General features: G+C 36.9%; 2 protein-coding genes across 2 annotated transcripts in view; one reads left to right on the top strand and one right to left on the bottom strand.

The window, feature by feature from the left end:
• The window catches only part of irak3 (interleukin-1 receptor-associated kinase 3), a 333,490-nt gene that overhangs the window by 94,555 nt on the left and 225,648 nt on the right, over positions 1-13,287 (top strand). The window lies entirely within an intron of this gene.
• Positions 1,647-13,287, bottom strand: part of nup107 (nucleoporin 107) — a 42,187-nt gene continuing 30,546 nt past the window's right edge. Inside the window, exons 19-28 of the mRNA XM_078219833.1 lie at positions 13,064-13,182; positions 12,496-12,534; positions 11,909-12,059; positions 9,518-9,630; positions 9,059-9,161; positions 7,330-7,490; positions 6,740-6,865; positions 6,543-6,656; positions 3,101-3,268; positions 1,647-2,060 (exon numbers count right to left, since the gene is read on the bottom strand). Coding sequence (XP_078075959.1) covers positions 1,953-2,060; positions 3,101-3,268; positions 6,543-6,656; positions 6,740-6,865; positions 7,330-7,490; positions 9,059-9,161; positions 9,518-9,630; positions 11,909-12,059; positions 12,496-12,534; positions 13,064-13,182 — 1,202 coding nt within the window. The 3' untranslated portion in view covers positions 1,647-1,952. The remainder of the gene's footprint in view (positions 2,061-3,100; positions 3,269-6,542; positions 6,657-6,739; positions 6,866-7,329; positions 7,491-9,058; positions 9,162-9,517; positions 9,631-11,908; positions 12,060-12,495; positions 12,535-13,063; positions 13,183-13,287) is intronic.

The following is a 13,287-nucleotide window of genomic DNA, read 5'->3' as shown; positions in this document are numbered from 1 at the left end:
CCACTAATGTTGAAAACCACAGTACCTATGCTTTCCTACAATATAATCCTGGCTTGAAACAATTCACACCTCTTTAACCTGTGGTTATTCCTCTCTCCATGCACACCGTTTGTACCTGTAAAGACTCGCATTCCAACCATTCTTCACATTCCAATCTGTAATTATCTTGCAATTGTGTCTTTGCCTATATATGTCGTGCTTGTGAACTAACCTCCACTCACCTGAAGGAGCAGCGCTCCGAAAGTTTATGATTCCAAATAAACCTGTTGGACTTTAACCTGGTGTTGTGAGACAACTTACTGTGCCTACAATATAAAGCAGTTATTGCATCCATAATTAATCCCAGTGCATGTGCAAAACAACCAGGTTCCAATACAACATATATGTGGCTACTTGTAGCTAAAAAAAGAGGAAAATCCAAGTCAATTTTCAATAGTGACTTCAGTTAATTCCTTAACATTAGATTTGTCAGATGATCAGTTTTTCATCGTTATCTTACGAAACATGTTGGGCTAGATTCACCAGCCTCCCAGCTGTGTGTTTCCCTCTGGCGAGGGCTGGCGCACTGTTTGCTAGCGGCGGGTTTCTCTGGTCCCGCTGCTGTCAATGGAAATTCCCATTGATGTCACCCCATGCCAGCGGGAAAACCGCAGGTGGGGTTGCGCTGCCGGCAGGACCGGAGAACCCCGCCAGCGTGAATGGCTGCAGAATTCCAGCCGTCCAATCTGACATACTGCATACCATCTCTTAGAGGGAGACCAAATAGTCTGATGCTCAGGCTGCTATTTGATAGGCAATCCCCACATCCCTTCAGGATGCGGTTTTGTAATTTGTCCCCTCAACAGATACAAGTTTTAAAAAATCATTTGAATGCTACACTAAGTCTATTTGTTTTGTGACTTTTGGTTAATGATATGGAACATCAATTTATGTCAAGGAACACCGCTTTACCAAGATTGCAGCAAGACAAAGTAAAATTCAGATTTTCGAAGAACAAATATATTTAGATAATGCTTTTGATGCCTTTAGGACATTCTAAAGTACTTCTTAACCAACTAAACACTTCTGAAATGAAATAACCAAGAAATGGAGCAGCGCATTTGCACACAGCAAGGCCCCACAAATAACAGAGATCAGTTGTCATTTCATCTATTTTAGCGATGTTGGTTGAAGAATAAATGTATGCCAGGACAGAAGAAGCATTTATGTAACATAAACACTGGCATAGACCAGTTGGTCAAATGAAGTGTAAATTTATATACTATTCTCCTGTTGTCCTTTGAATGATGCCTTGGAATCTTTTACATCCACCCGTGAGGCTGGACAAGATTGCACTTTAACCGAGAGATGGCAGCTCCAACAAAGCAGCACTCCTTTGGTACTGCACAGAACTTTCAACCTGGATTATGTCTTTTTTTTAAAAAGCAAATCTTGACCAAAAGAGTAGTTAACTAAATTGCACCTTTTGCTGCACTTAAACTATTTCATATGCTTCAATAAAAAATTGGATATAAACATGCATAACTATATTAAAGTAATTTAAAATTTAGATAAATAGAAAGCTGAATAATATTGGCATTAATAGAATTATCAAATTGCATCTTACTGATTTGCCAACTTGTTCAATGTATGGGATGAGTGCGATCTTAGAATTCACAGAATATTTTTTAATGACAGAAGAACAAGGATGATTCCATGAATACAACACTTTGAAACTTTTCCACTTTATTGTAATAATTATAAAATATAAATCATGCAGATGACATACTGTTTTAAGGTTGAAAAAGATTTTTGTACAAAAAATTACAAACTTCCAATAAAATTGCAAATCAAAGTATCTCAATCTTCCCGCTAAATAAACTGCAGGCTTCCAAAACAGAAATTAGGGAAGAGGGAATTGTTCTTGAGGAAGCCTGCATATTGGTAGAATCATAGCCTTTCACAGATATTCACTAGGGCTGTAATTCATATCCCAAGGGATCAAGATTTTGATCCAATAGCATGATTGACGACTCTCTCAGCAACCGTAAAAATTTTGTCATTTCCTCTTTGGAAAATACCTGTTGTATTAAAAGAAAGGCAAAAGCAAATTGTTAAATCAAACTTAATTGCATTCAGCATAAAATCTTCACAACACATTTTACATTCACCATCATAGCAACATCAGAAGTCAAGGATTTCAGAACTAAAAGAGAGCAGAAGTCCATTTTCATTGAACACAATATTATTGATATTAGTGATAGCCATAACTGTATTCGTGTTTTCATTTTTTTCCCGCTTCTTAAAGAGCTATTTTAACTCTTTTAGTTCCCTTTCCAATGTGCATCATTTTCTGACACAAAGTGAGGGAGGTTGTTGGGGCAGTGTGGGCGGGGGGGGGTGCTGTGCATAGTGGAGGTGGGAAGATTTCCTGTGACAAGGTCTTTGCTGCGAAGTTAGGATCTGGAATGCATTGTCTGAATATGTGATGTAGGCAGATTCAATTGTGGCTTTCAAAAGCAAATTAGATAAATAGCTGAAGCAAAAGAATTTGCAGGGTTACAGGGTGCTTCAGAGAGACAGCACAAATGCAATGGGCTGAATGGTTGCCTTCTGTGCTGCAGGCATTTTAGAATCATAAGTGAAACGCTGTTATTTCCAAAACAGCATTAAAGTCAGAAAAATTATTTACAAAATCAACTGCACAATAATTAAACATTAAAGTTCACATTATTGATAATCACCTTTTGCAGAAGAGCTCATCCAGGCACGTTCTTTTAAAAGCATATATATCACTTATACAATTGTGAATGATCCCTTAGGCAGGTCTACCATGTCCACCAAAGTCACACATGTTATTGTGCTAAATTATTTTAGCCATTGGATGAAATATTTCAAAAGGTTTTAGGGACTCCTAAACATGTTTTAAAATTGGTTATGGAACAGCAAGCTTCAGCCAATGTCAATAAATGGTTTGAATAGCATTTTTAAATATGTAACTGATACATATTGTACTTACAACATATTCAAATCATTTATCATCTATTAAGGAATCCTACAAATAAAACCAGCTTTAAACAAAAAAATCTACATGGATAGCAAATCTCAGCACGCAACTTACTTGATAAAGCTTGTGTTGTTCTGATGCAATGACATCGGCCAGTTTTAAGCATTGCTGGTACTGTTTAGTGCTGTGCAATACTGTGTGAAGTAAGAAGCACATCATTGGTAGGCAGAGCTGGCGTAATAAAGTCAATTGGTGAGTGCGTTCAGCATCTTCTTCAGCATCCTGTGTCACAGTGAACATCTCAGTTAACTTCAGAAATTTCATAAAAATGGCACAGATTAATTACAATATTTCATCTGGAATGCTGGGGGAAATTTAGCTATTTTCCTCATTCTGTTGAACCAACAAGAGCTACAAAAGAAAGTAATCACCATGTAGATAAAAACAAAAAATGCTGGAAAAACAAACAGTGGACTGGTTAGTATTTGAAGGAGAAAGAAAATAGGTTAATATTTCATCAGAACAGGAGGATGAAAGATAAACTAGCCCCTTAATTTTACAGCCTTTGGAATTAACACCGAGTTAAAAAAACTTCAGACCATGAGCGCTGTCCACCATTTAGTTTTCTTTGCCAAGGAGAGAGATGATAAATTTATTAATTCTCAGGGTGTAAATCTTTGGAATTGTGTCATAGAAGTAGATAACAGGATGATATATTAGTAAACCAACTTGATAAAAAGATGTAAAAAAATTTAAACAAAGGAATAAAACAATTTTGGAAGTGACATGAAAGCATAAGAAATAAGACTAGATCATGCAGCCTCTTGAATGTGTTCTGCTATTCATCGCAATCACAGCTGATCTTTAGTCGACTATCCGACTCACTCCCCATATTCCTTGATTTCCTGAAAGATCAAAAATCTTCCATCTCATTCCTGAATATCCTTAATGATGAGAAGCATCCTTACAATTAACAAGGTCAGGATTCTCCAGTCTTGTTCGCCCTGCCACTGCTGCCAGCAAGCATGGCAAATTTGGCACTCAGCCAAAATTCCATTCATTGCAGCAGGACCGGAGAATCCCAGCCACGGGCAAGGTCAGAGAATTCCAGCCTAAATTTCTCATCTCACTCCATGGCAAAGAAAAAAATCAAAATGGAGGAGAGAGTTCATAGTCTGGAGTTGTTGAACTTAATGTTAAGTCAAGAAGGCTGTAAAGTGCCTAATTGGAAGATGAGGTACTGTTCCTCCAGCTTGTGCTGGAATATTGTAGCAGAATGAGGACAGAAATGTGAGCATGAGAGCAAGAAGGTGAACTGAAACAGCAAGCAACCAGAAGGCCAAGGTCATCCTTGCAGACTCAACCTGCATTTGGTCTCCCTCCAATGTAAAGGAGGTGGGTTTTTTTGCCAAGTGCCAGTTTATATCTTGTTTTTACTTTCAGACTAAGGTGACCTTTATTCTGTTATTACCAACTACTCTGGACTTGTGCTTTATTTCTTTACTACAATTACCGCTCCCCTTTGCGTTCCGTTCCATTACATCTTTGGTATTTAATCTCCCCAAACCTTGAGGCCATCCCTGATCTTCTCTATCTGTTTCACCCGCAACACCACCACATGCACCCCCTCCCTCCTCCACCCATCACTTTTTCAGCTGCATAAATCCCATCACATTTCTACCTCTCTTCAGTTCCGAAGAGTCATTTTGGATTCAAAACTTAACTCTGCTTCTCTCTCCACAGATGCTGCGAGACCTGTTGAATTTTTCCAACACATTGATTTTATTTCAAGTATCCAGCACCCTCAGTATTTTGGTTTCACCATAGTAATGGCTGCTCCTTATTCTTCCTTGATCAAATTAATTTTATCAACTTTTAACATGCCAAGATGGCGAGTCATGTAGAAGTCAGCCATTCCAACTTCCACTTAATTTATTGAGAAGAACGGGATGCCATTTGAGATAAATCATTTGATTTATTTACAAGTTGTTGCTGATCATGATAAAAACACTAATTATAATCAAGGGAATTTATCAGACTTCTTGGCAGGAAAACCTATTGATCTTGTTATATCAACATAGCACATGCTAGCCAGCTGTGGTATTCAATTATCATTAGTGAACTCGACAACTTAGCTTATCGATGATTAACACATCTCTCCTGCATACACACAGGAAATAAGAGGAATAGGCAGGCAATTTGCATCCTTTACAATAGATTCAAGCACTTCTCCTATTACTGATGTTAGGGCCGAAAGGTCTGTATCTGGTTTTCTCTATCCCACCTTTCTTAGTGGGATTAAACTTGCTATGTCCGATCTGCAGGAACTATTCCAGAATATGTAGAATTTGGTACATGATCACCAATGCAAACACTAGCCCTACAGCCACCTCTTTCAACAACTGGGGATGTTGATTATCAGGGGAATCTATCAACTTTCAGTACCATGAATTTTTTCAGTATTATCTTTTTACTAATACTAATTTCTTTCAGTTCCTCATTATCACCAGTTTCTTGGTTCAGTAGTATTGCTGGGAGGTTTTCTGCATCTTCGTGTGAAGACACGGTACATAGCATTTAATTTCTCTGCCACTTCCTTACTCCTCATGATAAATTCTCCTGCCTCGGTCTTTAATGGATCCACATCTGTCTTTTTAAATTTTTCCACAACTACTAACAGCCCGTTTATGTGTTTCCCACTAATTTATTTTCATAATTCCATTTTCCCTTTCTTTATCAGTTTGCTCTCAATCCTCAGGGTTACTACTGTTTTGGCAATTTTATAAGCCTCTTCGTTTGATCTAATACAGTGCTCAGCTTCTCTTGTTAGCTATAGTGGATCCAGTGCTGGATTTCTGTGCCTCAAAGGAATGATACTTTGTGGTAAACTATATATTAATTCTTTAAATGCCATTGCTTGTCCACAATTATACTTAATGCAGTTTTCCAATCTACCACAGCCAATTTGCCTCTCATCCCTTCATGATTTCCTTTGTTTAGATTCAAGACCCTAGCTTCAAATTAGTAGCCATGTATCCTATATTTCCATGACCATCTATATAAAGGGATTCAACCTTTTATTTAAAAAAAGCCTTTTATTCAAAGTGTAATACATTCACTTTCACCATTCCTCTATCTACATTGGATTGTCAGCTTAGCAGAGCTCCTGCCTTTTAGTCAACCCACATGTTCAGGCCTCATAATCTACAAGATAATCTAGATGGATTCTTTCATTCATCACTGAGATGCCGTTAACCACCAGTTCTGTCTGCCTGTTCAGGTACACAAAATATGCTACCGCACTCTGTAGAAAAGCAGAAAATTCTCCTGGCCATTGTACCTTCCTCAACTACCAACCAAAATAATCTTACCCGGTCATTCATTTGATGCATGCAAATTAGCTTTAAACATAATTACTGTATTGGAAATATAATCCATTGGTTGTAAAACAATTAAGGACACAAAAGATGCTATAAACATCATTTTTCCTTTTGATCTTTACTGGATAAGTGATTCAGAATGTTTATGCTCAACAAATATTCCATTTCGAGTTTACCTCTCTGATGTCAACCAACCATCCTCCATTCACAAAAAGCAAGACATTACAGATCTTCTCTTTCACTTCACTGGTGAGGCTATCCAAATCGTCACTCCATCTCTCATAATCACTCTGTTTAGGGAAAAATATCATTAATCTTAAAAAAGTGTAATAAAACATACATCCCAATAGCTGAAACTGTATATACTTCGAACCTGGAACTTCTTCTGTTTATGCTCATGAGCCACTGTCTCTGTGAAACTTGCGCCTACGGGAATGGTGGGTTCCTGAGGTGCAGATTGCATCCATTTAAACCACTTATTGAATGATTCATGAGCTTCCTGGAAAAGAGCATAATTTATAAAATTTAATGTTACAATAAAAGGTTAAGAGTACATAAAAACATTCTTCAGTACAAATAAAGAAGAAAGTGAAATGGACGCTTTCACAGGCAAGAGATTTTTGAATCATTACATTTGTAAAATAGCTGACTTGCCGTTATAAAATTGAGCTACAGAACAAAGTACAAGGGAGCATTCATCAGAATGCAAAACCTTCAGGCAGTCTCTTTTTGCATTAATGGGTTGAAATCATTAATTTTATCTTTGGGATGCTGGCCAATTAAACATTCATATAACTCTAAACTAAAGATGGTCTATCATCAAACTTCATTCAAAATTGGAGGGATAATTCTAGTGCAAGATTAGGGCACCCAACAATGTGACCATATTTCTGTTCTGCATTCCGCCAAGCATGATTTCACTGCTAAAATTGCAAGTCTGTGAATTATCTCCCGCAACCTTACCAGATAAGCCCTTATGCACAAATGTTCCCGGATAGCATTTTCTTCCTCTGCTGGTGGCATGAAATCCATCCCATAATCATCCCAGCTCGCGTACACCTCAGCTATAGAATCTTGCGGAATTTTGCTGAACACCTCTTTAGCTGCTTCATGTTTCTTAGAAGCTAGAAAACAAAATTACAGCATTTAAATTACAGAATACATGTTATATTTACCCATTACTTAGTTCATTTTACATGAGGAATCATTTGCATTACCTCTTTCTGGCCCCACACCTGCAAGCTATGATGTGACAGGGTAAGGGGAACTCAGCCTCCAAATCAAATATATATTCTTAGAGAATATTGAATATCAAATGGAATAAATAAATCTGAAATATTATTTTCAGTTACAGGCACAAACAAATTATAACAAACTTCACAAAGTACTTCTTCACACAGAGTGATCAACAGCTGGAACAAGGTGCTAAGAAAGGTGGATGCAGCACACTAAATTAAGGGACAGCTAGTTACCGTAACAACTAGAAGACAGTAATTGACATTAAACAAATGAAATAAAATGAACTGATGGGATTTTTTCATCCAAACCACTTGAGAAACTATTTCAGAATGATTAAAGGTGATTTCAATCATTTTTTATCTCTAATGTTAGTAATATTGCTATTAACATCCTAAATGTTAACTATGCATATACCGATAATCTGCAGTTATATTTCAGCAGTCTTATCAAATTAACTACTCAAAAGATTGTTAACTATTCAAAAGTAAAAATATAAAACATACCAAAGATAAAATGTAATAGACTTAATCAATAACAGAACATCTGAAAAGCATATGACAAAAAAGGCCTGCATAGGAAGACAAAGTGAAAGGAGACACCCTACTTACTAGCTGGTATTATTGTACATGTTTCAATACACGATACTTTCTACAAATACAATACATGCAAATAATAGGGAAAATATCTCACCGTGGGAACACCCCAAGCAGTCTTTTCATTCATCTACATTATAACTATAACTTGCTCAAGGCCGCAGGGATGAACATAATGGAATTTTGCAAATGCCGAGGGCTGGTGAGCTATCAACCTCATTTCAATAGAGTCAACGAGCTGCATATAGCAGCTAGTGAATTGTGACTGCAGATCAGGCCATTACTGATTCACAGCAGCCTTTGAGAAAGGGTGGGTTATCAGGCTAGGTTTACAGTATTTTCATGAGGTAGGGTGAGAAAGAACATTCTTGCTCCTCCAAGCCCCACATTCAAGCAAGCATGTTGGTTTGCCTGATTGCAAACACTATGTTTTGCTGCACAAAGTCAGCCTGTGGCTAGTATTGCCATGTTGCACATTATTTAAAAAAAAAGACTCTGCAATTTCAATAACATTCTGATGTTGGCTAAATGTGGATAACACACTACTGATGCTAGGGCATCTGCCTACACCAATATGACATGTAACACATGACTAGCTTGTGATGAGTGACCAATCATATTGGAAGGTTCCAGGTTGTTTCGTGCCTGCAAAAAAGACATTGCACAGCTGAAGTTCCAGGCCAAGGAATGCCCATGGCCATTAACGACAACTCAAAATGATGACCAAGCTATATGCAACTAACAAACAATGGGTTACTTCAATTTCACTGAGCATGAAAACAAAACCAAATTTAAAGAAAATCAATTGCAATGTTTATTGAATTTTTAAAACTACGTGTAGATGAAACAAAACCACATACCCAAGAATTTCCTCATTATAGCATTGCTCTGTTTCAGTGCCTCAGCCCTTTGTGTAGGATCAAACACCAACCACTCAATTACATTAATCTTCATACGATCTTCCTGTAAAAGTTATCCATTACTTGACTCAGCTTACAAAATTAAAAAAACATTCAATTTTATTCTGTTAAAACTTTTCTTTAATATTCATTGTGTGGCAGACAAGCCAATATTTTAAAGCAAAGTATTTCAAAAACTAACAACTCAAACAGTAGCTGGAATCTTTCATTAAATAAATCACAATTTAACACAACCATATCAAACAGAACAGGTTGGAGACAAATACACAACTTTTGAAAGGAACACATCACAAAATTCCATTTTGTTCTTGCAGTAATCATTTTTTGCTAAAATGAAATTAGGGTGGTGATGTTTCTTCAGTGAACATTAAGCAGGCCCATGCAAAAAATTATACTCACTTTGGTAGTAGCAGTATCCAGAGATGGTGATAGGTCATGGTGAGTAAACTCTTCGGCATCCTTTTTCCGGATGTTTTCTACAACACACTTGGTCACAGCTGGTACGTCAAGGTCTACAAAATAATTTTGGAAAGACATTCCAATTAAAAAATATTCCCCCAAGAACGTACTTACAGGCATTTTCTCAAAAAACTCTACTTAAACCATATTCATCATTTGCAGATTACCATAATGGTATAAATCATTTAACTACTATTTTGAAAACAACAGCAAACAATTACTTCAATGGGCCTGGACTTCCTCAGAGTGGCAATCAGCAGCCGAAGCCACAGCCACTTTTTTATTTTACAGGCAGGTTCAAAGACCAGGAAAGTGTACAACGTAAACAAGTAGGATTGCAGGAGAGGAACGAGGCCTTGGTGGGAAGGAGGTGAGTCAGGCCTGGCCGACAGATGGGAGGAAGAGTTAATTGGGGGGTGGGTCAAGTCCTCCAGGGAGGGTGGGGGAGACACCTTGGGCATTGGAGGGGGAATGTGTGTGTGTGTGTATATATATATATATATATATATATATATATATGGGAGGGGTGGGTGTTGGTGTGGGTCTATGCAATAGTTACTCAGAAATTAGAAGAGGTTTTAATTCTTGTAACTTTTTTGGCTAACTATTGGTGCAACCCAACCAGAACCATCGCAGGGCAATTGGCCAGGGGAAGTTTGCGCTGCTGGGCAATTGCTGTGCAAACCTTATCTGAGAACTTACAAAGGGGCACCCACCCCGATACAACACTCTGGGGCGCGGAAATTATGTAAAATGCTTTGAAAAATACAAATCTAGTGCTTCAATTCAGAAACACCTTCTCTATTCCCTGAAACACAGCATCTGATTTAGCATTTTTATATTGATCTGGAATTTTCTGAAATGGCATAGCAAGTTAACCTACACCAAAATTATATTGAAATTTCATAAGGCAGAATGTAAAAATTAACTTTAAATAGCATAAATAATTGGAATCAAAGAAAGTGCAAGACTCAACACTATATTTGTGAGAGGTTCTTGGCTTGCAAACTTCAATCTGCCCTTCAAAGACATGAACACAATCTATGGTGACATTTCACTGCAGCACCACAGAAGCATCATCTTTCAGTCTAAACTTTAATACAAAGTCCCTTTTGCCCTCTCAGACAAATGGCACAATCTGTAGAACAGCTTTTCTGAGCAATGACTATTCCTCAACCAACATCAGCTAACACCAATCAATTTTTCATCGATCACATTACTGTTTGTGGTCCTTGCTGTGAATAAATTGGTTGCTATGTATTCCAGCCTTACAACAGTGACCTGATTAAAGTAATTCATCAATTGTGAAGCCCTGGACAATATCCTGCAATAATAAAAAATGCTGTAACTGCAATCTGTTTCTCTCCTATATTCTTTCCATGCCCCTCTCCATGATGGAAAAAAAGAGTTTGACTCTATTTAAGCATATTAGGTGCAACATGTTTAATATAATCATGGATGCATTTACATTTTAATGCTAATCATTCTGATGCCACGAAGATACAGAAAATACATTTTAAGTTTCAGTGAGGAAATATTTTTAAAAACACACCAGATAAAGAAAGCCATAAAACTTGAGATATGACTCTGTGTCCTGTTGCGCATAAGGTTTTAGGCTAAATTTACAGTTAAGAACTAACATTAATTATAGAAATTTGAGAGAGACATTCTTGCACTAGGACAGAGTAATATTATTGAGTGGCAGTGTGTTAGTGGACAATTTGCAGGATCAGATACGTAAGTTAGAGGAAATCAGGATGCAGTATAAAACAGGCACAGATTATTTACACAAAATAAAAGCAAAATGCTGTGGATGCTGGAATTTGAAACAAAAACAGAAAATGTTGGAAAATCTCAGCAAGTCTGACAGCATCTGTGGAGAGAGAATAGAGTCAACATTTTGAGTCTAGATGACCCTTCTTCAGCCCAATTTCTTCCATCTTGTTGAGCCAAAAATCAACATGATGTCATTGTTCTGAGGCAATTTTTCAAGAAATGCCAGGCTATTGATCTTAAATGAGTCAAGACGAAGGTTTCATTCCAAAAACCAATACACAAGAACTCCATTCAATGCTAGGCCAAGATAAATGCAGTAGACCTCTTTATAAGATTTTGCTAATACAGAAGCTCAATCTTGAAAGTGAAATTGCATAGTACTGATCCAGCATAGTTCGGTAATGTACTTTTGGTTTCATGATTCTCAATAATTCTTTGAAATTTGTGAATGCAATATTTTACCCAAAAAAACTCACTCATCCATTTGAGTCAGATTGCATCCTTCTGACGTGAACTAAATATTACAGGATAATATAAATTAGAATCTCTCCTTACCAGCCTCTCTTGCCAGATCTAGACATAGTTTCCGTTGTTCGGTCTCTGTGACAGTCTCCAAAAATGCAGAATATTGAGCGATAGCCATCTCCAGGGGCAAGTGACTTACATAAAATGCTATTAAAGGTATGTACTTAGCTTTGATTAGAAGCTGTAAAAGACAACATTCAAAATTAATGATGTTTCCGAAGACATCCACCTATCCACTATTTAATAAAGCACATTGTGCTACATTTCCAGGAAGGCAAATAAGTTGCTTTTAACTACAACAGCAAAATAAATAACTATTACCTTGTAGGCCATTGTGCATTCCTTTTATAAATTGACTTAAGAAAAAAAATTAATGTATTTTCTGTCTGCATTACTTCATTTGGAAAAACATTTTCGATAATGTGCTAAATTTGCCTTGCATGGAGGCAAAAAGACAGAACACATGTCAATAAACATCACTACGGTGTGACTGCTCCCATGCAAAATCATTAAAATAATTTGTCAAATTGAGACATTTATAAATCAGCAGGTACATTAATACAAAAAGCTGAAATATTGTAGTGTTATCTGGAAAAAAGTTAATTTAATTATCTTACCTCTATATAAGTTTTGAGAATATCCATACAAACGTCCTCCTGAAAAACGTAAAGCATTAATTCATGAAGATCTGCTATAGTAGATTATAATGTGTTTGGGTAAGGAGCAATCAAGAGGAAAGGGACAGTTTTCCACTTCCAGCGGGATATGAAAGAGGAAGAAGGTCTTCCTTAAACGGTGCCCCTTGTTTGTTCCAGGATAACAGCTACATTTTCAACTCTTTCACTTAATTTGAGAAGAACAGAGATCATTGGCGTTGACATGAGCTCTTTTTATTTTCTAGTAACATACCCATTCATTACTCAAACTTTTCATTCTCAGAATGAATTTCATTAACTCTTGGTCAGGCTGTTTGATGAAAAACCAAAGAAAGGGAGTGGTATTCACTGTCAGTTTAGTGCTCAACTACCCAGATGGAATTCATCTTAAATCTAATTCTAAGCTTCATGGAATTTAAAATCAAAATAAATTGAAATGTAGTTTTCAATTTAGACACGCTTATGTACAAATACTCTCATAAGAAACTTCTTTCACAGAGCAACATTAGGATGCAATAAACAGCTTTACCTTTGTCTGTATGCCCAAATTCCACAAGAACAACACAAGATGAGTCATAAATCGAAGGAGATGTGCTGGAAGGAGAGCTCTGCATTTTGCTAGCCAATCTTGAAATTCGTCCATTAGACCTATTTTCCACAAAATAATTGCATCAGATCATAGAATCCCTAAAGTGCAGATGGAGGCCATTCGGTCCATTGAGTCTGCACCAATTCTCTGACAAAATATCTTAC

The sequence above is a fragment of the Mustelus asterias genome, chromosome 9 (assembly GCF_964213995.1).
Source record: "Mustelus asterias chromosome 9, sMusAst1.hap1.1, whole genome shotgun sequence".
Taxonomy (NCBI): domain Eukaryota; kingdom Metazoa; phylum Chordata; class Chondrichthyes; order Carcharhiniformes; family Triakidae; genus Mustelus; species Mustelus asterias.
Note: the sequence above shows the minus strand (reverse complement) of the source record. Positions and strands in the feature narration are given on the sequence as shown.